This window comes from Pituophis catenifer, unplaced genomic scaffold (assembly GCF_029215685.1).
Source record: "Pituophis catenifer annectens isolate HBS135680 unplaced genomic scaffold, rPitCat1.0.hap2 SCAF_11, whole genome shotgun sequence".
Classification (NCBI taxonomy): Eukaryota; Metazoa; Chordata; class Lepidosauria; order Squamata; family Colubridae; genus Pituophis; species Pituophis catenifer.
Window position 1 is genome coordinate 13,703,374 of NW_027256891.1, and position 21,951 is coordinate 13,725,324.

General features: G+C 42.5%; 1 protein-coding gene across 1 annotated transcript in view; it reads right to left on the minus strand.

Annotated features, from left to right (window-relative positions):
• The window catches only part of RPS6KA6 (ribosomal protein S6 kinase A6), a 68,895-nt gene that overhangs the window by 39,427 nt on the left and 7,517 nt on the right, over nucleotides 1-21,951 (minus strand). The window contains exon 2 of the mRNA XM_070952030.1: nucleotides 3,015-3,074. Coding sequence (XP_070808131.1) covers nucleotides 3,015-3,059 — 45 coding nt within the window. The 5' untranslated portion in view covers nucleotides 3,060-3,074. The remainder of the gene's footprint in view (nucleotides 1-3,014; nucleotides 3,075-21,951) is intronic.

Sequence of the window (21,951 nt, forward strand, 5' to 3'; positions counted from 1 at the left end):
TCTGCCTGTTCACCGCCCTGAGTCCTTCGGGAGTAGGGCGGTATAAAATTTTATTATTATTATTATTATTATTATTATGATTATGATTATTATTATTATTATTATTATTATTATTATTATCCTAGATTAAGCGTCTTACCAGTTCTAATTTAAAGGGAAGTATTACTATGTATAGCAATTTCTGGAATAACACAAAGTATAAAACAAATAAAAGTTCCTTGGCCCACAGCTTCTCTTTAATTAACAGCCAACGCATATACTGATGAGACCTACTAATATATGGTTAGGATGGGAGTTCTCATGTTACGGACAATGTAATTTGTTGGGAATGAGTGGGAGAGTTTCTTCCAGGATAAGCATTAGAATCCGTGGAGAATTTCCACATCTCTTTTGGATTCTTTTCTCTTTTTTCCCCAGCTTTTGAAACAAATATATGTTTCGTCAGTGTGTGTAATGTGTGTGTATCAGTGGTGGGTTGCCCCCGGTTCGGATTGGTTCGCAAGAACTGGTAGTAAAACCGGCGGGAGGCCCCGCCCACTGACCCGGATGTCATCAGTGATCTGCGCATGCGCAGAAGCAAGGCGTGCACGTGAGTGAAGCAAGGGTGCGTGCACGATCCCATTGCAAATCGGTAGTAAAGTTAAGTAGAACCCACCCCTGGTGTGGGGTGTCAGTATGTGTCAGTGGTGGGTTTCAAATTTTTTTACTACCGGTTCTGTGGGTGTGGCTTGGTGGGCGTGGCATGGCTTGGTGGGCGTGGCAGGGGAAGGATACTGTAAAATCTCCATTCCCTCCCCACTCCAGGGGAAGGTTACTGCAAAATCCCCATTTCCTCCCGATCAGCTGGGGCTCAGGAGGCAGAGAATAGATGGGGGCGGGGCCAGTCAAAATTTTTACTACCGGTTCTCCGAACTACTCAAAATTTCCGCTACCGGTTCTCCAGAACTGGTCAGAACCTGCTGAAACCCACCTCTGGTATGTGTGTGTGTGTGAGAGCATGCATGGAATCACCTCTGTACCTTCTACTATCAGCAGGGAAATATAAAATAGAGCAATTGTCAACCTGAATTAGCATTTCATTGTCAAAATAGTTTTAAGGAGCTCATTTCCTAGTTAAGTTTGCAAGCAAAAATACAAGCTGTTGGAAGAGAATGAATCTGTTATCCCTGAGAGAAAATAAAATCAGAGCAAGCAACGTCATGTTAAATAACGACTATGGAATTAAAACACCAAAACACAATTTCGTGTTTCTGACAATGAATTTGACACATTAGAGAACCCTTCCTTCTGTTGTAATGGGTTTCAATTCTCTGAGCCGAGAACTATTTTATTTTTCTCAACTATATCTGCAACTAGCCATCACGTGGATTTCTTAGATCGCTATGTGCAATTGTAAGTAAGCAGGGCGAATAAGCTGATAAGGTATCAAACGCAATTCCTCCCCCACAGTTTTCTGCAAGCCAGAAAGGAGAAATATTTCTGCAAACAAGACACTTTTGCAAACTTCGTTTTCAAATGTTGTTTTCCACCATTGGACTCAGTAGATGGCAGCACGCAGCTAGCCATAACTGATCTCATAAATTAAGCAGCCATCAGCCCTGGTTAGTATTTGATTTTGTGAGAATTAGATGGGAATTCCAAGGGAACTGGCTGGACTGGAAAATAGAAAAAAAAAAAAAGAATCTCGGAAGAGGCAATGGCAAACCACTTCTCTTGGGAATGTCAAGAAAATTGCACGGATATAACCACAAAGAATGAAGTTTGAAAAAGAATGAAGAAGAATAAAAAAGAGCCTTGTTAGTACAGTGGTCTAAGGCACCCTGTTATTAAGCTGGTTATTAAGACCAGCTGCCTGCAATTACTGCAGGTTCGAATCTCGTCAAGGCTCAAGGTTGACTCAGCCTTCCATCCTTTCTAAGGTAGGTAAATTGAGGACCCGGTTTGTGGGGGCAATAAGCTGACTTTGTATAAATATACAAAAGTATGAAGGCTATTGCTTAGCGCATTGTAAACCGCCCTGAGTCTCCGGAGAAGGGCGGCATATAAATCAAATTAAAAAAAAAAAAAGTTTGACTGAAGGGCATCTTTACTCCTTCGAATCAAAAACCTTGAGATTTGAGAAAAAAAAAATCCAGGTGCATGTTCAGACTAAATTCTGTTACCCTGTTTCCCCGAAAATAAGACATCCCCTGATAATAAGCCCAATCAGGCTTTTGAGCGCATGCACTAAAATTAGCCTCCCCCCCCCCGAAAATAAGCCTTCCCGAAAATATTTAAACGCAGAGCTAGAAATCAGGTAAAATGGCAAGAGGAGCCCCATCTTGCTCCACGTGCCCCAAAATAATAAGACTTCCCTGAAAATAAGGCCAAGCACTTATATCGGGGTTCAAAAAAATATAAGACGGGGTCTTATTTTCGGGGAAACACGGGTAGATCTTGGAAAGACATCATCCCAGATCAGAGGTCCCATTTTGCACACTGAACTGTAAGTCTTATTTTAGGGGAAACACGGTAGCTAGCACCTTTTTCCTGCTTCAAGCAAGCAGGAGCCCCGGATGCGATTCTTATAGAATTAGATTTTTTTATTTAAAAAAATGCAGACTTGCATCTTGAAAATATGTAATTATTTTAAAAGCACAGCTAGGCAAACCAAATAATTTTGTATGTACTTTCCATCAGCGTGGCCCAAAAAGTCATTTCCCCTGATGCAACAGCAAGGAAAATTTCGTTTGTCTCTTTTACACCGGTACCGTATAATTTTGTTTTCTTGCATTCAATCTTGTCCAATTCTTATAGACTGCCTGCAGTTTTCTTGGCAAGTTTTTTTCCATAAGTAGTTTACCATTGCTTTTTTCCTCAGGCTGAAGAAACATGACTGGCCCAAGATCAGCCCACAAGATTAAAACTCACAGTCTGCTGGTTTTTAATCTAATGCCTTGATGACTACACCCAACAGGTTCCCTAGATAATATAAAATTATTTCAATTCCCATCATGAGGAATATCCCAACTTACGTTACAGGAATATGGTTCTCCTTCCTCCATAGGTTCGTCCACCATTTTGATGCCATTCAGCTGAAAAATAAAAAAGTCATCGTGAGTTCAAAGGCATTAGCAATCACGTTTCCTTTTTTCGTTCAGTGTCATCGAAAAGAAATTGAGAAGGCTCTTGCACATCACCCAAAATGGGCATTTGTTTTAGGGACAAAGTTTAGCTAATCCAAAATAAATTATCCAGTACGCTGGGAAGTTGTTACAGGTGTGATACAAGAGGGAGAAGAGCCGTGGTGGCCCAGTGGTGAGAATGCAGCATTGCAGGCTAATTCTGCCAACTGTCAGCAGTTCGATCTTGACTGGCTCAAAGTTGGCTCAGCCTTCCATCCTTCCGAGGTCGGTAAAATGAGGAGCCAGATTGTTGGAGGGCAATATGCTGACTTGGTAAACCAGCAGGTTCTGACCAGTTCTGGAGAACCGGTAGCGGAAATTTTAAGTAGTTTGGAGAACCGATAGTAAAAATTCTGACTGGCCCCACCCCCATCTAGTCTCTGCCTCCCAAGTCCCAGCTGATCGGGAAGAAATGGGGATTTTGTAGTAACCTTCCCCTGGATTGGGGAGGGAATGGAGATTTCAAAGTATCCTTCCCCTGGAGTGGGATGGGAATTGAGATTTTACAGTATCCTTCCCCTGCCACCAGGCCACACCCACAGTAAAAAACTTGAAACCCACCACTGTGGTAAACCTCTTAGAGAGGTCTGTAAAGCACTATGTGTATTTTGTGACATCACACTCTCCCCACTACAATTTTATCAAGCGATTGTAAGATGAAGATTTTACAATTTCTCAGTTTTATTATATTTTATAATATAAAATACAAAAATAAATACCCTGTTTCCCCAAAAATAAGACATCCCCTGATAATATGCCCAATCAGGCTTTTGAGCGCATGCGCTGAAATAAGCCTCCCCCTGAAAATAAGCCCTCCCCGAAAATATTTAAACGCAGAGCTGGAAATCAGAAAAGACAGCAAGAGGAGCCCCATCTTGCTCCACGCACCCCAAAATAATGACCTCCCCCCAAAAAAGGCCAAGCCCTTTTTCGAGGTTCAAAAAAAATATAAGACAGGGTCTTATTTTCAGGAAAACATGGTAGTAAGAAAAATAAGGGAGGAAAGGGGATGAGAGAAGTGTAGAAAAGAGGGAAAAAAAGAAAGAAAAAAAGGTGTGGACTTCCAACTCCCTAGAATAAAACAGTAATATCAAAGCTCAACTTTTTACTTTTACATAATAGTATAAACTAGCCATTTCTATAACAACTTATCTATCTAATCGGTAAAACCCAAAATCAAAGTTTCATTTTTTCCCCCACCTCAAGCATGAAGTCCAGAAGCGGTTTCCAAGGAGAAACAAACATTACTTTTTTTTTTTTTGCTTTGATCAAAGTGGTCAGTTTGGTCATCTCTTCTAAGTCCATCAACTTTTGTAATGAGATGAAGATTTTAATGTTATCTCACATTCGCTCACCAAACTCAAAGATTGGGAGAAGCACAACGGACAGCGAAATGGAAAGAGTTCTGACAATATTTCCCGAAGGTAATCTTTTGAGGGGGAAAAATCATTGCGAATAGCAGCTACCTTTCAGTCTACAGCAAGGGTGTCAAACTCGATTTCACTGAGGGCCGCCTCAGGGTTATGTTTGACCTCAGGGGACCGGGAGGAGCGGTGGCCAGGGGGCATGGCCAGTTCATTGTCACTCATCGAGGCTCTGTTTTCGGCTGCGACAGCCTCCTGCAGTCCTCTGCCTGTAAAAACGGAGCCCAGGAGGGCCGCGTGTGGTCCTCCCAAGCCCATTTTCACTGGCAAAGGGCTGCAGGGAGCCGTCGTGGCTGAAAACGGAGCCCGGGAGGCCCGCCCGAACTCCATTTTCACTGGCAGAGGCACAGCGGGCTGGTCCTTTGATGGTTCCAGGACGGGTCCACAGGCCACATCTAAGCACCCTGTGGACCGGATCTGGCTTGTGGGCCTTGAGTTTGACACCCCTGGTTTACAGGGTTGCATCTTCCTCCTTTTTTTTCTTTTTTCAGGAAGTAACATTAAATTCACTTTTCAATGGAACATGCTCTCCAATCTACTTGCTAAAGTCCATAAGTTCATAGCAACAGAATATAACAATAGGCCAGAGAGCAGATGCACTAACGTAAGCAGTACATGCTTTCAAAATACACAAGGAATATTTATGCTTAACGTCCTCAGATGTTTATAAAGGAACAAAAATACAAACCATCGCTTCCCAAACTTCTGTTCTACGATGAGAATAACCAGAAAACTTTGATAAGTGTTTCACGATAATCTTAAAGGTTCTACACTGAAGACAGAAAAACGTGTTTTTATTTGTATCAGCACTCACTGGATTTGATGCTTTTTCAGAAAATACAGTAAAGCCGTTGAGAGGTTTGAAATGATTGTTAGCCAATATCCTGCTTTTCAAAATGAAACCATCCTTTGGATTGCATCTGAGTACTCAAAAGAAAATGTTTAGAGTGAAGGAGCTGGAAGGGACCTTGGAGGTCTTCTAGTCCAGCCCCCTTACTCAAACAGGAGGACCTATACCAGTCATGATGAACCTATGGCACATGTGCTGGAAGTGGCACGCAGACCCATCTCTCCGGGCATGCAAACCATCGCCTATTGCTCAGTGGTGGGTTCCAACTGGGGTTACCACCGGTTCTCTTCGCACACGCGCTTTGCGCACGATCACCATGCCTTGGTAGCACAGTGGACTAATGCACTGTTATTAACATCTGCTGCTTGCAATTACTGCAAGTTCAAATCCCACCAGGCTCAAGGTGGACTCAGCCTTCCATCCTTTCAAAGGTAGGTAAAATGAGGACCCAGATTGTGGGGGCAATAAGCTGACTTTGTATAAATATACAAAAAGTATGAAGGCTATTGCTTAACGCATTGTAAGCCGCCCTGAGTCTCTGGAGAAGGGCGGCATATAAATTAAAGCAAAAAAACCAACAACATGCTTGCATCATGCGCACACGTGCCGAGCTTGCGCTCCGCGCAAGCGCATTAGATTTCTGCCCAGCTGAGGTGCGGCAATCCACTCTGCCATGCTATCATCTGGGCTAAAAATCAACAAATAAAGGTAGTTATAATGCTGGGATGGGCAGGAGGACCCAGCTCACAGTCATAGAGAACCGGTTTGCTGACGTCACAACATCACCACTACTGGCTTGCCCGAACCAGGCAGAACCAGGAACAACCCATCACTGCAGTTGCTCTTCCGGGTTCCTGTGCGCCAGCCAGCTGGTCTTCATGCATGCAGGAGCGCTGGAAAATGGAAAAGCAGTCTCCCAGTGCGCATGCGCGTGCTGGGTGGTTGCTCTTCCAGTTTGCGTATACGCACTGAGCACCTGGTCTTCTAGTTTCTGGCACGCATGCGCACGCATACATCAACTAGACCACACACATGTGCACCGGGTGGCTATTCTTCCTGTTTCCGGCGTTACCGTACACATGAAGACCAGCTGGAGTGGATCATCCACTAAGACTCCAAGGTCCCTCGCACAGTTACTGTTTTGAGCCAGGAGGATGAAGTAAAAGTGGAAATGCCAAATTAATCTAGTGGCTCAAAGTGTATGGAGGCTAATTAGGTGAGAATTTTACTTAAATTCTTTTTAAAAAGTCAAGTGCATCAGCTGCTACAATTCAGACAGATGGCTCATGAGATTTCCTTCTCAACCTAATTTTAAATAATTAGCCCCATTTTATGAAAAGTCACACCAAGTTAAATAATCTTTTTTTGGTCTTTTTTTTTCCCCTTACGATGAAGTTGCTAAATTTGTTCAAAGTTGCACTTTAGAAACGACGATACGTTCTCGTCCTAACATGTCGACTATGTTCATTAAAAACTGGAAAAACCTGATAAAGAACCCGAGGATAATTATTCATTTAAAGAGACGAATTATCATATAATTCGGCAACAACTCATGTTCATCTACCCTCCCATCCTATAACGTGCGCATATCTGCACACACCCATTACCACATGCTAGGAAATATCTTTCTGGATTATTAAAGCAACAGGAGTCATCAGCTATCTACCACAAACTTCTTCATGTAGTCCACAAAATGAAACTGAACATGTCCTGCCTTTATTATTTTTACAAATAACTCAAGGCAGAGAACAAATCCTACATACATTCTTCCTTCTATTTTCTCCATAATGAATTGGGCTGAGACAGGGAGAGAGAGAAAGAGAGAGAGACTGACCCAACTGGCTGTTGTGGCTAAAATGGGATTAGAACTCACTGTCGCCTGGTGACTGACCCAAAATCACCCAGCTGGCTTTCATTGCTAAAGCAGGACTAGAACTCACTGTCTGCTTATGATTCAGGAGTCACCAAAGACAACTTTCATGGATAAAGCATTATTAGAACTCACATAGAACTCGCATAGGACTATAGTCAAGGTGATGGTTTTCCCAGTTGCAATGTATGGTTATGAAAGTTGGACCATAAAGAAGGCTGAGTGCCAAAGAATTGAGGCCTTTGAACTCTGGTGCTGGAGAAGACTCCTGCGAGTCCCTTCGACTGGAAGACGATCAAACCGGTCAGTCCTAGAGGAGATCAACCCTGACTGCTCTTTAGAAAGCCAGATCCTGAAGATGAAACTCAAATACTTTGGCCACCTCATGAGAAAGAAGGACTCACTGGAGAAGAGCCTGAAGCTGGGAAAGATTGAGGGCAAAAGAAGAAAGGGACGACAGAGAACAAGGTGTCTGGATGGAGTCACTGAAGCAGTAGACATGAGCTTAAATGGACTCCAGAGGATGGTAGAGGACAGGAAGGCCTGGAGGAACGTTGTCTATGAGGTCGCGATGGGTCGGACATGACTTCGCAACTAACAAGAAGAAGAACTCACAATCCTCCAGTTTAATGAAACGAGGGACTACGGGTGACCTGATAGCAGTCTTCCAATATCTCAGGGGCTGCCACAAAGAAGAGAGGGTCAACCTATTCTCCAAAGCACCTGAGGGTAGGACAAGAAGCAACAGGTGGAAACTAATCAAGGAGAAAAGCAACTTAGAACTAAGGAGAAATGTCCTGACAGTGAGAACAATTAACCAGTGGAACAGCTTCCTGTCCAGAAGTTGTAGGTGCTCCATCTCTGGAGGTTTTTAAGAAGAGATTGAACAACCCTCAAAATCTGTTATTCTGTTATACAGTGTCAGCCTCCATTGCATTGTTCAATAATGCAATGTCTTCTATGCGGCACTGCAAGGAAGGTGAACACCAGTGAAAGGGTGTGTGAGAACAGACTGCTAAATGATTTGAAGCAAAGTTAGAAAATGAATACAAAAATGAATAGATTCACTTGGAACGGAATTCAGCTCATTTCAAATTGAATTTCAACCATGGGAGGTACCTTGATTTGGTAGTCACTGAAGGGAACCACTCAACAAAAGACCCTAGATTTTAATCCCCATGAAAGCAGCTCTTTTGCAAGTCCCAATATGAGACTATGTTCACATTAATACGTTAGTCAAAGCTTACAGTTAAGCGAGCATCAGCAGGACAATTACTGGCCTTCTCCAAGCCAATATAAAAAAGATGTTGAGACTCTAGAAAGAGTGCAGAGAAGAGCGACAAAGATGATTAGGGGACTGGAGGCTAACACATATAAAGAACGGTTGCTGGAATTGGGCATGTCTAGTTTGATGAAAACAGGTAAGTGGTGGCTCAGTGGCTAAGATGCTGAGCTTGTCGATCGAAAGGTCGACAGTTCAGCGGTTCGAATCCCTAGTGCCGCGTAATGGGGTGAGCTCCCATTACTTGTCCCAGCTTCTGCCAACCTAGCAGTTCAAAAGCACGTCAAAAATGCAAGTAGAAAAATAGGGACCACCTTTGGTGGGAAGGTAACAGCGTTCCGTGCCCCTTTGGCATTGAGTCATGCCAGCCGCATGACCACGGAGACGTCTTCAGACAGCGCTGGCTCTTCGGCTTTGAAACGGAGATGAGCACTGCCCCCTAGAGTCAGAAACTACTAGCACATATGTGCGAGGGGAACCTTTTACCTTTACCTAGTTTGATGAAAAGAAGGACTAGGGGTGACATGATAGCAGTGTTCCAATATTTCAGGGGCTGCCACAAAGAAGAGGGAGTCAAGCTATTCTACAAACCACCTGAAGGCAAGATAAGGAACAATGGATGGAAACCAATCAAGGAGATAAGCAACTTAGAACTAAGGAGAAATTTCCTAACACTTAGAACAATTAATCAGTGGGACGACTTGCCTCCAGAAATGGTGAATGCTCCAACACTGGAAGTTTTTAAGAAGAGATTGGGCAACTATTTGTCTGAACTGGTGTAGGGTTTCCTGCCTAAGCAGGGGGTTGGACTAGAAGACCTCCAAGGTCCCTTCTAACTCTGTTATTCTGTTCTGTTCTGGGAACTGGTTGTTTGAACTGTTTGGTACTTTCCTTTGCCTGCGATGCTCACTCTTACTAATAAGAGATGCAAAGTTAAAATAAACCATTGGTTGTTTTACGTACACTCATTTGGGCACCAGTGGGTGGAAGTCATCAGCAGATGATTTGATATACTTTAAATAACCCTCTGGTAGATGATGCGGAGATGGTGGCATCAGAAACCAAAGAGCTTCTGGATGTTTGCTGCCTTCTCTCCCCCCAAAAATGTTAGACCTTAAATGTTATTTTAGTTTCTCTGGGTCCATCTGGCTCTTTGTCACTTCATTTTATTTGGTTGTGAAATTATTCTAACTTCATTTCCTGACACTCAGCAAGGCAAGTTTGGGGACAAAGGGGCAGTTTGCGAGCTTTTCAAATGTTGCAAAGTGCAAGAGGAAGGGCACAAAAGAGAAAACAGGAGAACCCAAGCCCAGCCAAAGATTTTGTGGCTTTTTTGAATTTTTTTTTATTTTTTATTTTTAAAGAGGACACAATTCTCTTTTTTAGGAAACACCATGTAGGTTGTTGCCCAAACGTTGTGTTTCTTAGACAAAAAGGATCTCTGGAGCAGATCCTAAAAAATGAGCAGGTGTGCAAGAAAGGAATATGTAAAATATTCTTCTCTCAATCCACTAAGAACCCAGCACCTGAATTCTGATCAGAAATAAATAGGCATAGCACAGCATGGTTTGTTAAGCATTGCAACAAAATCCCTTCTATTGAGTGAGAACTTTACTCCCTTCACCACAACTCTTCCATGACGCATTGCTCCTTACATCTGCTGAAACAGTGGCCAAGATCCAAATGTGGTAAGCACATGTATCCCAGCCTCGATGGGGGTGGTAACGGAAAAGGCAAGGATGGTGTGGACTTACCAAAGAGGATGGGGCCAATGGATGAGAGGAGAGTTTCATGCATTCTACGCACATGTTACTCAGCTTCGGTATTCCAAAGAACGGTACCAAAAATTTTGTGCTTCTCTTCCAGCCTCTAATCTGATATTCAGCTACTTCTTAGCAGGGTGGATTTGATTTAAATCGAGTTGATTTAAATCACAATTTAAATCATGATTTAAATCACTAGTAAAAAGGCTTGATTTAAATCAACTCGATTTAAATCATAATTTTTAAAGAGCAACTGTCATCTCTGCTACTCCTTTGACCCACCGTTGACTCACCAATAGTCCCAGTGTTGCAGAATATACAGCCTCATGCTACATAACTAAGCTCCATTTCATGCTGAATAGACTAAATTATTTATGTATCTTAAATAGAAAACTATCTTACGATAGATTTTTACCCCAAAAGTTTTTTATTAAAATAAATTTGATAAAAATCAAAAAAATCCGATTTAAATCAAAAAAATCTGATTTTGATTTTTTTAAAAAAAAATCATTGATTTTTATCCACCCTGCTTCTTAGGTATCGTGTGCCATGACGGACCAGATTCTTTTAGCATAATAAGGGCCTTGAATTGAATGAATATTGACAGAACTTCTGTACATTCAGAACCCTTTAGAGCAGAGGTCCCCAAACTTGACGACTTTAAGACTTGTGGACTTCAACTCCCAGAATTCCCCAGCCAGGCTGGCTGGGGAATTCTGGGAGTTGAAGTCCACAAGTCTTAAAGTCGCCAAATTTGGGGACCTCTGCTTTAGAGAGAAGTACAACTAATGAAGCAATGAGCTACATGAAGCTGTCCTTGAGAAGCACCCTAGAACCTCTAGAATGCAATCCAGAATGCAGCAACATGGGCAATTATGGGTGTACCTCAGGGGTGTCAAACTCGATTTTATGGAGGGCTGCATCCGGGTTGTTTGACCTTGGGGGACCGGGGTGGGCGTGGCCAGGGTGGGCGTGGCCAGCCCGACGTCACTTGTGTCGGAGGCGCCTGTGGTGGCCCGAGCGCTCTGCCAGCGAAAACGGGCTCCCGAGCTCCATTTTCGGCCGCAACGGCCTCCTGCAACCCTCTGCCAGTAAAAACGGAGCTTGGGAGGGCCGCACGCAGCCCTCCCTAGCTCTATTTTCGCTGGCAGAGGCACTGCAGGCTGGTCCTTTGCTGTTTCCAAGGTGGTCCCATGGGTCAGATCTAAGCACCCTGCAGGATGGATCTGGGCCCCGGGCCTTGAGTTTGATACCTTTGGTGTATCTCATCAAGCCCCAAAGGTGCTTTTTCAAAAGGCAACTGGACTTCCTTTGTTTTCACTTGCAGACATTTCACTTCTCATCCTAGAAGTTTTTTTTCAATTCATGAAGAGAACTGAAGAAACTTCTTGGATGAAGTTGCCTGGATAGCTTAGCAGACTAAAGCCTGTTATTAACATTCAGCTGCCTGCAATTACTGTAAGTTCGAATCTCACCAGGCTCAAGGTTGACTCAGCCTTCCATCCTTTCTAAGGTAGGTAAATTGAGGACCCAGTTTGGGGGGGAAATAAGCTGACTTTGTATAAAAAATATACAAAAGTATGAAGGCTATTGCTTAACGCATTGTAAGCCGCCCTGAGTTTCCAGAGAAGGGCGGCATATAAATCTAATTTAAAAAAAGAGAGAGAGAACATGAAGAGATCTGAAGAAGATTTTTGGATGGAAAGCGAAACATCTTGAAGCAAAAACAAAGAAAGTCCAGTCGCCTTTTGAAAAAGCACCGTTGGGACAACCATGACCTGGATGACTGAGAATCTCAACATCTTCGCTCTATGAGATGCTCTAGCTTTTGATTGGTTGATTGGCTCAATCAAGATGCTGGTTATAAAGTCCTTCTTGGCACAGAGTCCTTCTGGGTTCTGTGGCTCCTACCTGTTCTGTATGATGTTGGTAGTACCATCCATTAAGGTCCCATCCATTAAGCAATATCATTAGACAGACCTAGTGTATGTTCTGTCCCAGCTACAGACCCCAAAGAACACAGCACACATAAACTCTATACAAAGCTTATTTTACTCAAATAACTTAGTCTTTATCAACCAAAGGCTGTTAATAAACTGTCTTAACAGCCTACCAGAATTCTAAGATAAGGTAATCACAGTCTTACTAGAGTTGGCAGAAAGCCCAGAAACAATTTTGCAGAGAATCCAGACGCGAAGGAGATTGAACTAAAGTTGTTCCCTACAGCTTGCTGCAAGTGGTGTTCCTCCTTAAATAGGCTAAGGGAGTGGCCAGTTAGCCCCAAGCCTTACTCTCGAGGAGACCTCCTCCTGAGGAGCCACTCCTGCCTTTTGGCAGCTCTGCGCGCCCGTGCATTGAGAAGAGGTTCCTCCTCTTCGTCCTCTTCACTTAAAGGAGTTTCTGGAGGTTCTGGCTGAATCCTTGCCTCTGGCACTACATCTTCTCCAGCCTCCTCACTGTCCGACTCGAGCGCCAGCTGCACAGGCCGCTGACGGGCTACAACAGTGTATCAGCTGTGGAACACCAGAATATCCCTCCTGAGATATCAGTTGATCAAACTTTTATTAAGATCAACATAGATCAGCCTAACCTCCTGAGATAGGTTTGGCCTCCACCCTGGCTACGTTCAAAAGAGCTTGGGGGAAAAAAATGGCCATTTCTTAAAGCCTTAGGTGAGAGTGAATGATGAGTCCTGTATATCTGATTGTCTTTAATCGCTGCTTCTCTTTTCACATCTGAGTGTTTAGCTGTGTGATACGTTTGTTTTCACAGTACACTATCTAGAGCAGCGGTCACCAACTGGTGGTCCGTGGACCACTGGTGGTCCACGAGAAAATTTTGGTGGTCCGCAGAAAAATTATTTGCATTTTTTATATTGTACTAAATCAGGGGTCCTCAAACTACGGCCCCTGGGACAGATACGTGCAATGAATGTTTGGGTTGCTGCAGAGAGTCTCCCCCTTCGGGGTCTTTTTGTGTGGGTCGGAGGGGGGCAGAAATTCCATCTTGGGGTCTGCTTTGGCCTCCTGGTGCAGGGCTTTGGGCAAAGGCTGGAGGGAAGTGCTGCTGGTGGCGAAGAGCCGGACTGCTTTCTGTTGGGGCCCTAAGGAGCCCAGCGGGGAGGCGAGGAGTAGCCGGAAGACGAGGGGTGAGTAGAGGCTGGTAAGGCACCCCTCGACTTGAGCGACATCGAGTTAGCCATGCCCACCCAGTCACATGACCACCTAGACATGCCCACCTAGCCATCCGGTCATTAAGCAGATCATATTATGGTCCACGGGATTTAAATTTATGAATTTAGTGGTCCCTGAGGTCCGAAAGGTTGGTGACCCCTGATCTAGAACAGGTGTGTCAAACTCGATTTAATGGAGGGCCGCATCAGGATTGTGTTTGATCTCGGGGGGGTCTGGTGGGCATGGTCAGCTCGATGTCACTCGTGTCAGGGGTGCCTGTGGTGGCCTGAGCACTCTGCCAAAGAAAACGGAGCTGCCCTCCCGAGCTCCATTTTCTCTGGCAGAGGCACCGCAGGCCAGTCCTTCGCTGTTTCCAGGGCGGCCCAGCGGGCGAGATCTAGGCACCCCATGGAACGGATCCAGTCTGCGAGCCTTGAGTTTGACATCCCTGATCTAGAGTCATTGTAGAGTTGGGCAGCCTTGTAAATCTCTAAAATAAAATAGTAAAGTACATAACATCGGTTGGCTCTGCAACGCTTTCAGTGTTTTAAAAAAACGAGGTTGTTTGTTTTTTTTTAACAGTGCTTGTAAACAAAGTCCATCATGTGATTGTTCTTTTCAACAAAACCCTGATTTCTGAACACTGTTCAATTACGAAAGAACAAATGAAATTGGTTCTGGAATACAGTCATGGATCCTCCTCCTTCTACTATGGCAAATTACCGTTCACCAAAAGTAAATCCTTTTCTCCTGCTTCAACTCAACTCGGCCTTGCAAACAGTAGCAATTTAACCAAAGTCTTATGTTCCATAACTGTTTCTATTTTTTTTAAATGAGCCGTTCTAGTGTAACAAGGAATTCTTTTCCTGCCATGACAAATCATCCCCAGTTATTAACTGTGACATTATCAAACAGTGCCAAAAACACAATTGCAGCAAGATAAAACAAACTCGAGCTAAATTCTTGTCAGCATAAAACAAACGAGAGACCAGACCAACAGTAACATGAAAAAAAGAAGTTTTACAACATTAATTAAGAACATATTCCTCTGTAATACCATCACTCTAAATTTATGTACAGATGCAAACATCTGCTTTTCAGACACCCAGAAATTATATAAAATGTAAAAAAAAAAAATATCTCCAGCCAGTTTCAAACTTCATTTAGCGTGGACAACTGTAAACATTAGTGGTGGGTTTCAAAATCTTTTACTACCAGTTCTGTGGGTGTGGCTTGGTGGGCGTGGCATGAAGTAGCATCAGAGCATGTTAATATAAGGCAACTGGCAGTTGGAACAGAGTTCTTTTCAGGTGGGGAGGGGGAGTAGAATTTCTAGCTCCTTAGCATCAGAATGTGTGACTATAATACTGTATATATGAAATACTAATGATCTGATGGTCATTTTGAAAAATGCTTTCTTAGCGAGCACCTAGAAGCCAAGAGGAACATACGTGTCAAATTTCAAGTTTGTAGGCTTTACGGTTCTGGAGATTTTTTGATTACGGCGCAAGTAGGTTTCGGTTTTATATATATAGAAAGAGAGAGAGATTATTAAGTGAATTATAGAATATTATTAACAGCAAGTACTGTACTTTGAACTAGTAGTTGAAGCATCAGGAGATTGCCTGATGATCATCCTTCTTACCAAATAAAGATCCATTCTATACTTCCTTTTGATTCTAAACATAATCACTTACTCTCTTTTGCAGTGCTGCTCAAAGATATGCATACCTTGCAATTCTTCACTATTTATCAGTTCTGAGAAAATGAATATAGTGTTCATTTTCATATAAAGGAGTATGGATCCGAAGCTGCCTTCAAATCATACTTTTCTATCTCAGCTTACTGCAAAGATGGCAATCATCATCTCTCGTTTCCTTCCAGTCAAGAAAAACTCAGGACTTAAGGCATTTCATTTATATTTATTTATTTATTTATTTATTTATTTATTTATTTATTTATTTATTTATTTATTTAATGAGATTTATATGCCGCCCTATCTCCCGCCGGACTCGGGGCGGCTCACAGCAGTAAAAAACATCTAATGAAAAAGTTAAAAAAATATTAAATCCAAATCTCATAATTTAACAGTTAAAAGTGCAATTAAGACTAACAAGTTAAAAATTAAAACCCCATCAGTCCAGGCCAGCCAAACGAAACAGCCACGTTTTCAGGTCGCGACGGAAAGAGCGGAGGTCGGGGGCCACCCAGAGCTCCAGGGGCAATTGATTCCAAAGGGTAGGTGCGCCCACAGAGAAAGCTCTCCCCCTGGGGGTCGCCAGCCGACACTGTCTGGCCGACGGCACCCTGAGGAGGCCCTCTCTGTGGGAACGCACCGGGCGATGGGCAGCTGTTGCTGGCTGCAGATGGCCTCCCAAATATCCTGGGCCTAAGCCATATATAATATATGTTGGGGTAGGAGAATATTGAGAAGAGATGGAAGAAGAAATGCACAAATTGCTATGTAAACATCAACTTAGGCCTGGCAATGAAGAGAGGTGAGAAAGAAACTCAAGATAACCCAATCTTGATTCTCTTTGATATAAAGACAAAAAACTCTAGCAGGCATTCAAGAATCTGTTATTATACCCTACAACAATAGTTTCAATCCCTTGACTTTAGAAAGAGAAAATAAATCACCAGCAAGGCAAAATACCTGTCCATATTTTATCTATGATTACTCAAAATGAAACTCAGGTCTTCAACATGTCAAATGTTGCTTATGAGACTCCATTTATAAATAAACAAACAAACCAGCATGCTTCTGAAGATACCAACCACAGTTGCTGATGTAACATCAGAAAATCTGTTGTCTAGACCATGGTCACTAAATCCTGAAGCTCAACACTGCCCAACATTTATAGTTTCTACTTCTCCTCTATAAGAGAAAAGTTAAGATTAGTGTTCCCAAGTAGCTGGGATTTCAGCTCCCATATGTTTCAATCCACATGACCACAGCAAGATACCCAAAACTGCATTTTAGGACATAAAGTTAAACCTTGGATGGGGTGTGATCTTGGGAAACATTCACACATTAATCATTTACAATCCTACTGCAAATACCCTGTTTCCCCTAAAATAAGACATCCCCTGATAATAAGCCCAATTGGGCTTTTGAGCGCATGCGCTTAAATAAGCCCCTCCCCCTGAAAATAAGCCTGTCCCGAAAATATTTAAATGCATGCACAGCCAATCCCCTCCGTTTCCTCTGGTTAGGTTTAGGAAGACAGAGCTGGAAATTGATTGATTGATTTGATTTGATTTATTTGATTTATATACCAATCAGGTAAGATGGCAAGAGGAGCCCCATCTTGCTCCACGCACCCCAAAATAATAAGACCTCCCCAAAAATAAGGCCAAGCACTTATTTCAGGCTTCAAAAAAATATAAGACAGGGTCTTATTTTCCGGGAAACATGGTAGATCTTGGAAAGACATCATCCCAGATCAGAGGTCCCATTTTGGGGCCCTATGGACTATAAGTCCTTACCTTATTTTATCTGACAAACAAGCAGGCACTTTAGTAACCATCAGCCAAGCATAATCATGGCAGAGTCTATATATCTGAACAATGCGCTTACAGCCACTACCCCAACTCAACTCTTCATTCTGAGTCACACGATGGCTGCTCAGATGCCTTCAGGAGTTCGCAAGCATAAATGGAAGTCATCAGGCTGTCAGAGTTCCAAGTAACACCCCCAACGAAAGAAGACTCCGAGGCTAGCAATTCCTCGAAGTTCCATTTTATTAACAATGTCATATTGACACATCTGGGAAAACCCGAATCTGAGAGTTCCAGGTTTTGCCCACCCAAAAGAAAGTCAACAATCCATCTCCTGCACCCACAAGTCCATCACATGGTCCATTCAACGCATCATCCCAACTGGAGACAATCCCCAGTCAATCCTATCCAAGTGCAGGCTGAACGTCCTTGACGCCCAGAGAAAAGAATGTTGTTACGGCTATATATCTCCACCAACTCCTTGTAATCCCCTCTCCCGTTTTCCCAGGCACTGAATGTGGCAGCCCTGAAGCTCCAAAGAAAAAGATGGCTTCCAGGGCTGACACAGGCATTCTTCACCATTGAACCACAAGAGCTGATCTTCTTCAACTGAACTTACAACTGAAACCAGAGGCTTTTCTTTTAGGTTTGATGGACAAACAGATTAAGGAGAAAAACATGGAACTTATTTTTATATGACAACAGCAGCAAGACTTTTCTCTTATGCTCCGAGATGGAAGAGCTCGCATGTCATCACAACGAAAGAACAGATGGTGACGTCAGCGGAGTTGGCAGAGATGGAGGAATTGACTGCTTTGATTAAAGATAAGACTTTGTGTAGCTTTTCGAACAGAATATAGAATAGAATATTCTTGATTGGCCAAGTGTGATTGGACACACACAAGGAATTTGTCTCTGGTTCATAAGCCCTCACTATGCATACAAGCAACAAAGTGATAAATCATAACACATAAGATACAATCATAAATCGTAAGATACAACCAACAAAGTGATAGTCATAAGATATCAATAGGACTACCGTATTTTCCGGCGTATAAGACGACTCTTTAAGACAGGAAAATCTTCTCAAAAGTCGGGGGTCATCTTATACGCCGGGTGTAAGCCTACGATATCTACCTTGACAGACTGACGGAAGCGGTAAGAGCGGCTACTACCATCTCTAGTCATTGCTAGAGATTTCTAACCCGACTCTGAGTTGCCGGCGCTAACCGATGACGCTACGAGAGCGCCGACAACATTGAGGGAAGCTGTGCCAATTTCGTCAAGGCTGCATGCCGCTGAATGCTGGACCCAGCTGGTTGCTGCGCGGAGTTTCCCCCACCGTCCCAGGCATCCAGGTGGATATTACCGACGCTCCAACTTCCCCAGAAAGCTGGGGCTCACCATCACTGGGGGTCTGGGGAAGTCGGAGCATCGGTAATATCCACCTGGATGCCTGGGACGGTGGGGGAAGCTCCGCGCAGCAACCAGCTGGGTCCAGCATTCAGCGGCATGCAGCCTTGACGAGATCGGCACAGCTTCCCGAATCTGAGTTGCCGGCGCTGACCGATGACGCTACGGGAGTGCCGACAACATTGAGGGGAAGCTGTGCCGATCTCGTCAAGGCTGCATGGGTGACAGGACATGGGTGACAGGAAAAAAACCTGGTACGAAATAGCCCTCTTACCGCCACACGTGGCCCGTTACCGTGACAGATGGGCAGCCTGGCTCGTAGGTATCTGTACCGGTTCTGTTAAGAAAACAAACAGCATGGCAGCTCCCATGGGTTTATTGTCTTATCCTTCCTTTCAGCTTTAGAGTGAATTAGGAAAAGTTTAATCCAATTGCACTGTTTTATGTTTACATGTTTGTTGACAAACAGCCTTATGTTTATAAGTGACAGTTTTCCTGCTAAGTACCTGCATGTCATAAGCATTTGAATTAAAATTACCATATTGAAATCAAATCTGATGTTTTTTTTAATTTTTATCTGGAGTGCGTTGGAAGAGGGATAGTCTTATACGGCGAGTATAGCCCAAACCCTATATTTTAACAGGAAAAGTAGGGGGTTGTCTTATACGCCCAGTCGTCTTATATGCCGGAAAATATGGTAGTTAATAGGAAAGGTGAGAAGGGTAATAGTAATACAGTCCTACTACATAGTTAGATGTCGTTAGGCATAAGTGCTGTGGGAAATATGTGTTTAGCAGAGTGATGGCATGGGGAATAGCTGTCTTTGTGTCTAATTATTTTGGCATGCAACATCTATATTTTTGTCTATTTGGATACCATTCTTGGACACTGTTTGATATGGTTTCTTCTAGTTCGAAGACTATCTTTTTAGGGTTTTTAACCTATACAGAAGAAAGTTGGAAGTTACTTTTTTTTTCTACAGCTTTTTCCCCTTTTTGTTTGCACTCTCTCCAATTTTTCTTTTTCTCCATCCTTCCCTCTTTCTTTTTAATTCTTTTTGCTTTGCTCTTTTTGTCTTTCACATTTTTCTGAAATTTAATAAGGCTTGGGGTGGAGGGGGAGGGAAGAGGGCTGATCGCCAAAGTCTGCTGCCTGTGATTCAGTGATCAAATCTAGAAATTCTCAGGATGACAAGATGAAGAAGGAAAAAGGAAAGAGGAAGAGATGATTTAGATCACAATTTAAATCATGATTTAAATCACTAGTAAAAAGACTTGATTTAAATCAACTCGATTTAAATTATAAATTTTAAAGAGCAACTGTCATCTCTGCTACTCCTTTGACCCACTGTTGACTCACCGATAGTCCCAGTGTTGCAGAATATACAGCCTCATGCTACATAACTAAGCACCATTTCATGCTGAATAAACTAAATTATTTATGTATCTTAAATAGAAAACTATCTTACGATAGATTTTTACCCCAAAAGTTTTTTATTAAAATAAATTTGATAAAAATCAAAAAAATCCGATTCAAATAAAAAAAATCCGATTTAAATCAAAAAAATCTGATTTTTTTGATTTTTTAAAAAAAATCATTGATTTTTATCCACCCTGATTTAAACTGACAGCTGATCACCATTTAACTATAAGTTATATGAGGGAATGGGAATATATTTTAATTAATTTCCAACTGTAACAGCCAGCATGCCAGTTGAACTTTACATCATATCAGCAAAACTCCCCAAACTTGTAGCTGCTATTTCTTGTGGATTAGTACCAGCTACAATTTTAGGAAGTTTGAATTCCTATTCACTTTCAAAGATGAGAATATTCCCTAAAACTATATCCGAATATCCAGTGACCTACCAAATCTAGAAACGAGGCTTCACAAGAAAATATCTACACCAAGTATTGATTTCAATCCTAAAATAAATCGGGGTACCAAATTGATAATCTAGAGATGCTTTCTTCTAGTACCAAGTCTGCAATGAGCACATGCACAAAAGAGGCATTGACAAGCAAATTGAAAGTTCAATTCAGATTCGTGACGATATTTGCTTTCTCCAAATCGAATAGCATCATCCTAAAACAAACATCCCTTTTGATAAGGCTGAATAATTTCATTTTAGGCAGTTATATTATTCTGGCATCTGGTTTTTCTCATGAATCTACTAGTAGTGAAGAGGTTTCTTGTGTGCACACACAATTTGCCTAAATGCAGGTAGTCCTTGCCTTATGACAATAATTGAGTCCAAAATTTTTGCTGTTAAGTGAGACAGTGAGTGGGTTTTGCCCCATTTTACAACCTTTCTTGCCAGTTGTTAAGTGAATCACTGCAGTTGTTAAATTAGTAACAAGGCTGTTAAATGAATCTGGCTTCTCCCATTGACTTGGCTTGCCAGATCACAAAACGGAATCAGATGACCCCTGGGACACTGCAACCGTCATTAATATGAGTCATTCGTCAAGTGTCTGAATGTTAATCACATGACCATGGGGATGCTGCAACGGTCGTAAATGTAAAAAACGGTCATAAGTGTGAAAAAACGGTCATAAGTGTGAAAAATGGTCACAAGTCATTTTTTTTCAGTGCCGTTGTAACTTCAAACGGTCAGTAAATGGACAGTTATAAGTCAAGAACTACCTGCACTAATATGACAAGTACTGTAGCTAAAAGTTGTCATGTAGAAACCCAGAAACTTGCAAACTAAGAACAAAAGACACAGATGGCTTATACTAGCAGTTCTACATTTCGAAGACGTTAAAGTCAAAAGTCAAAGCCTTTATTGTCGTTGTACATCATGCATACAACGAAATTGGTTTAGCTTCTACTAGTGCAGTTCATACAAGACAACGTGAATAATAATATAATATACAACGTGAAAATAATATATATTATTTCTATAATATAATATAAATAATAATATGTTAGGTCGTAAAGGTAAAGGTTCCCTTCGCACATCATATGTGCTAGTCGTTCCCCACTCTAGGAGGCGGTGCTCATCTCCGTTTCAAAGCCGAAGAGCCAGCGCTGTCCAAAGATATCTCCGTGGTCATGTGGCCGGCATGACTAAACGCCAAAGACGCATGGAACGCTGTTACCTTCCCACCAAAAGTTGTACCTATTTTTCTACTTGCATTTTTTACATGCTTTCAAACTGCTAGGTTGGCAGAAGCTGGGACAAGTAACGGGGGCTCACCCCATTACGCAGCACTAGGGATTCGAACCGCTGAACTGCCGAACTTTCGATCGACACGCTCAGCGTCTTAGCCACTGAGCCGCCGCATCCCTTTTTTTCCTCAAACTAGACATGCCCAATTCCAGCAACCGTTCTTCATATGTTTTAGTCTCGTAGTTTATACATCCAGATTATTTCCAGAGAAACTGTTTCTGGATCCGCCGTTATGCATCAAAGATACTACTAGTAGTAAAAGGGCCTCGGAATAACTGCAGAAAACAGGAGGACGGTGCCAATTTCACGGTGTTTATTATATAAGCCAGCAAAGTT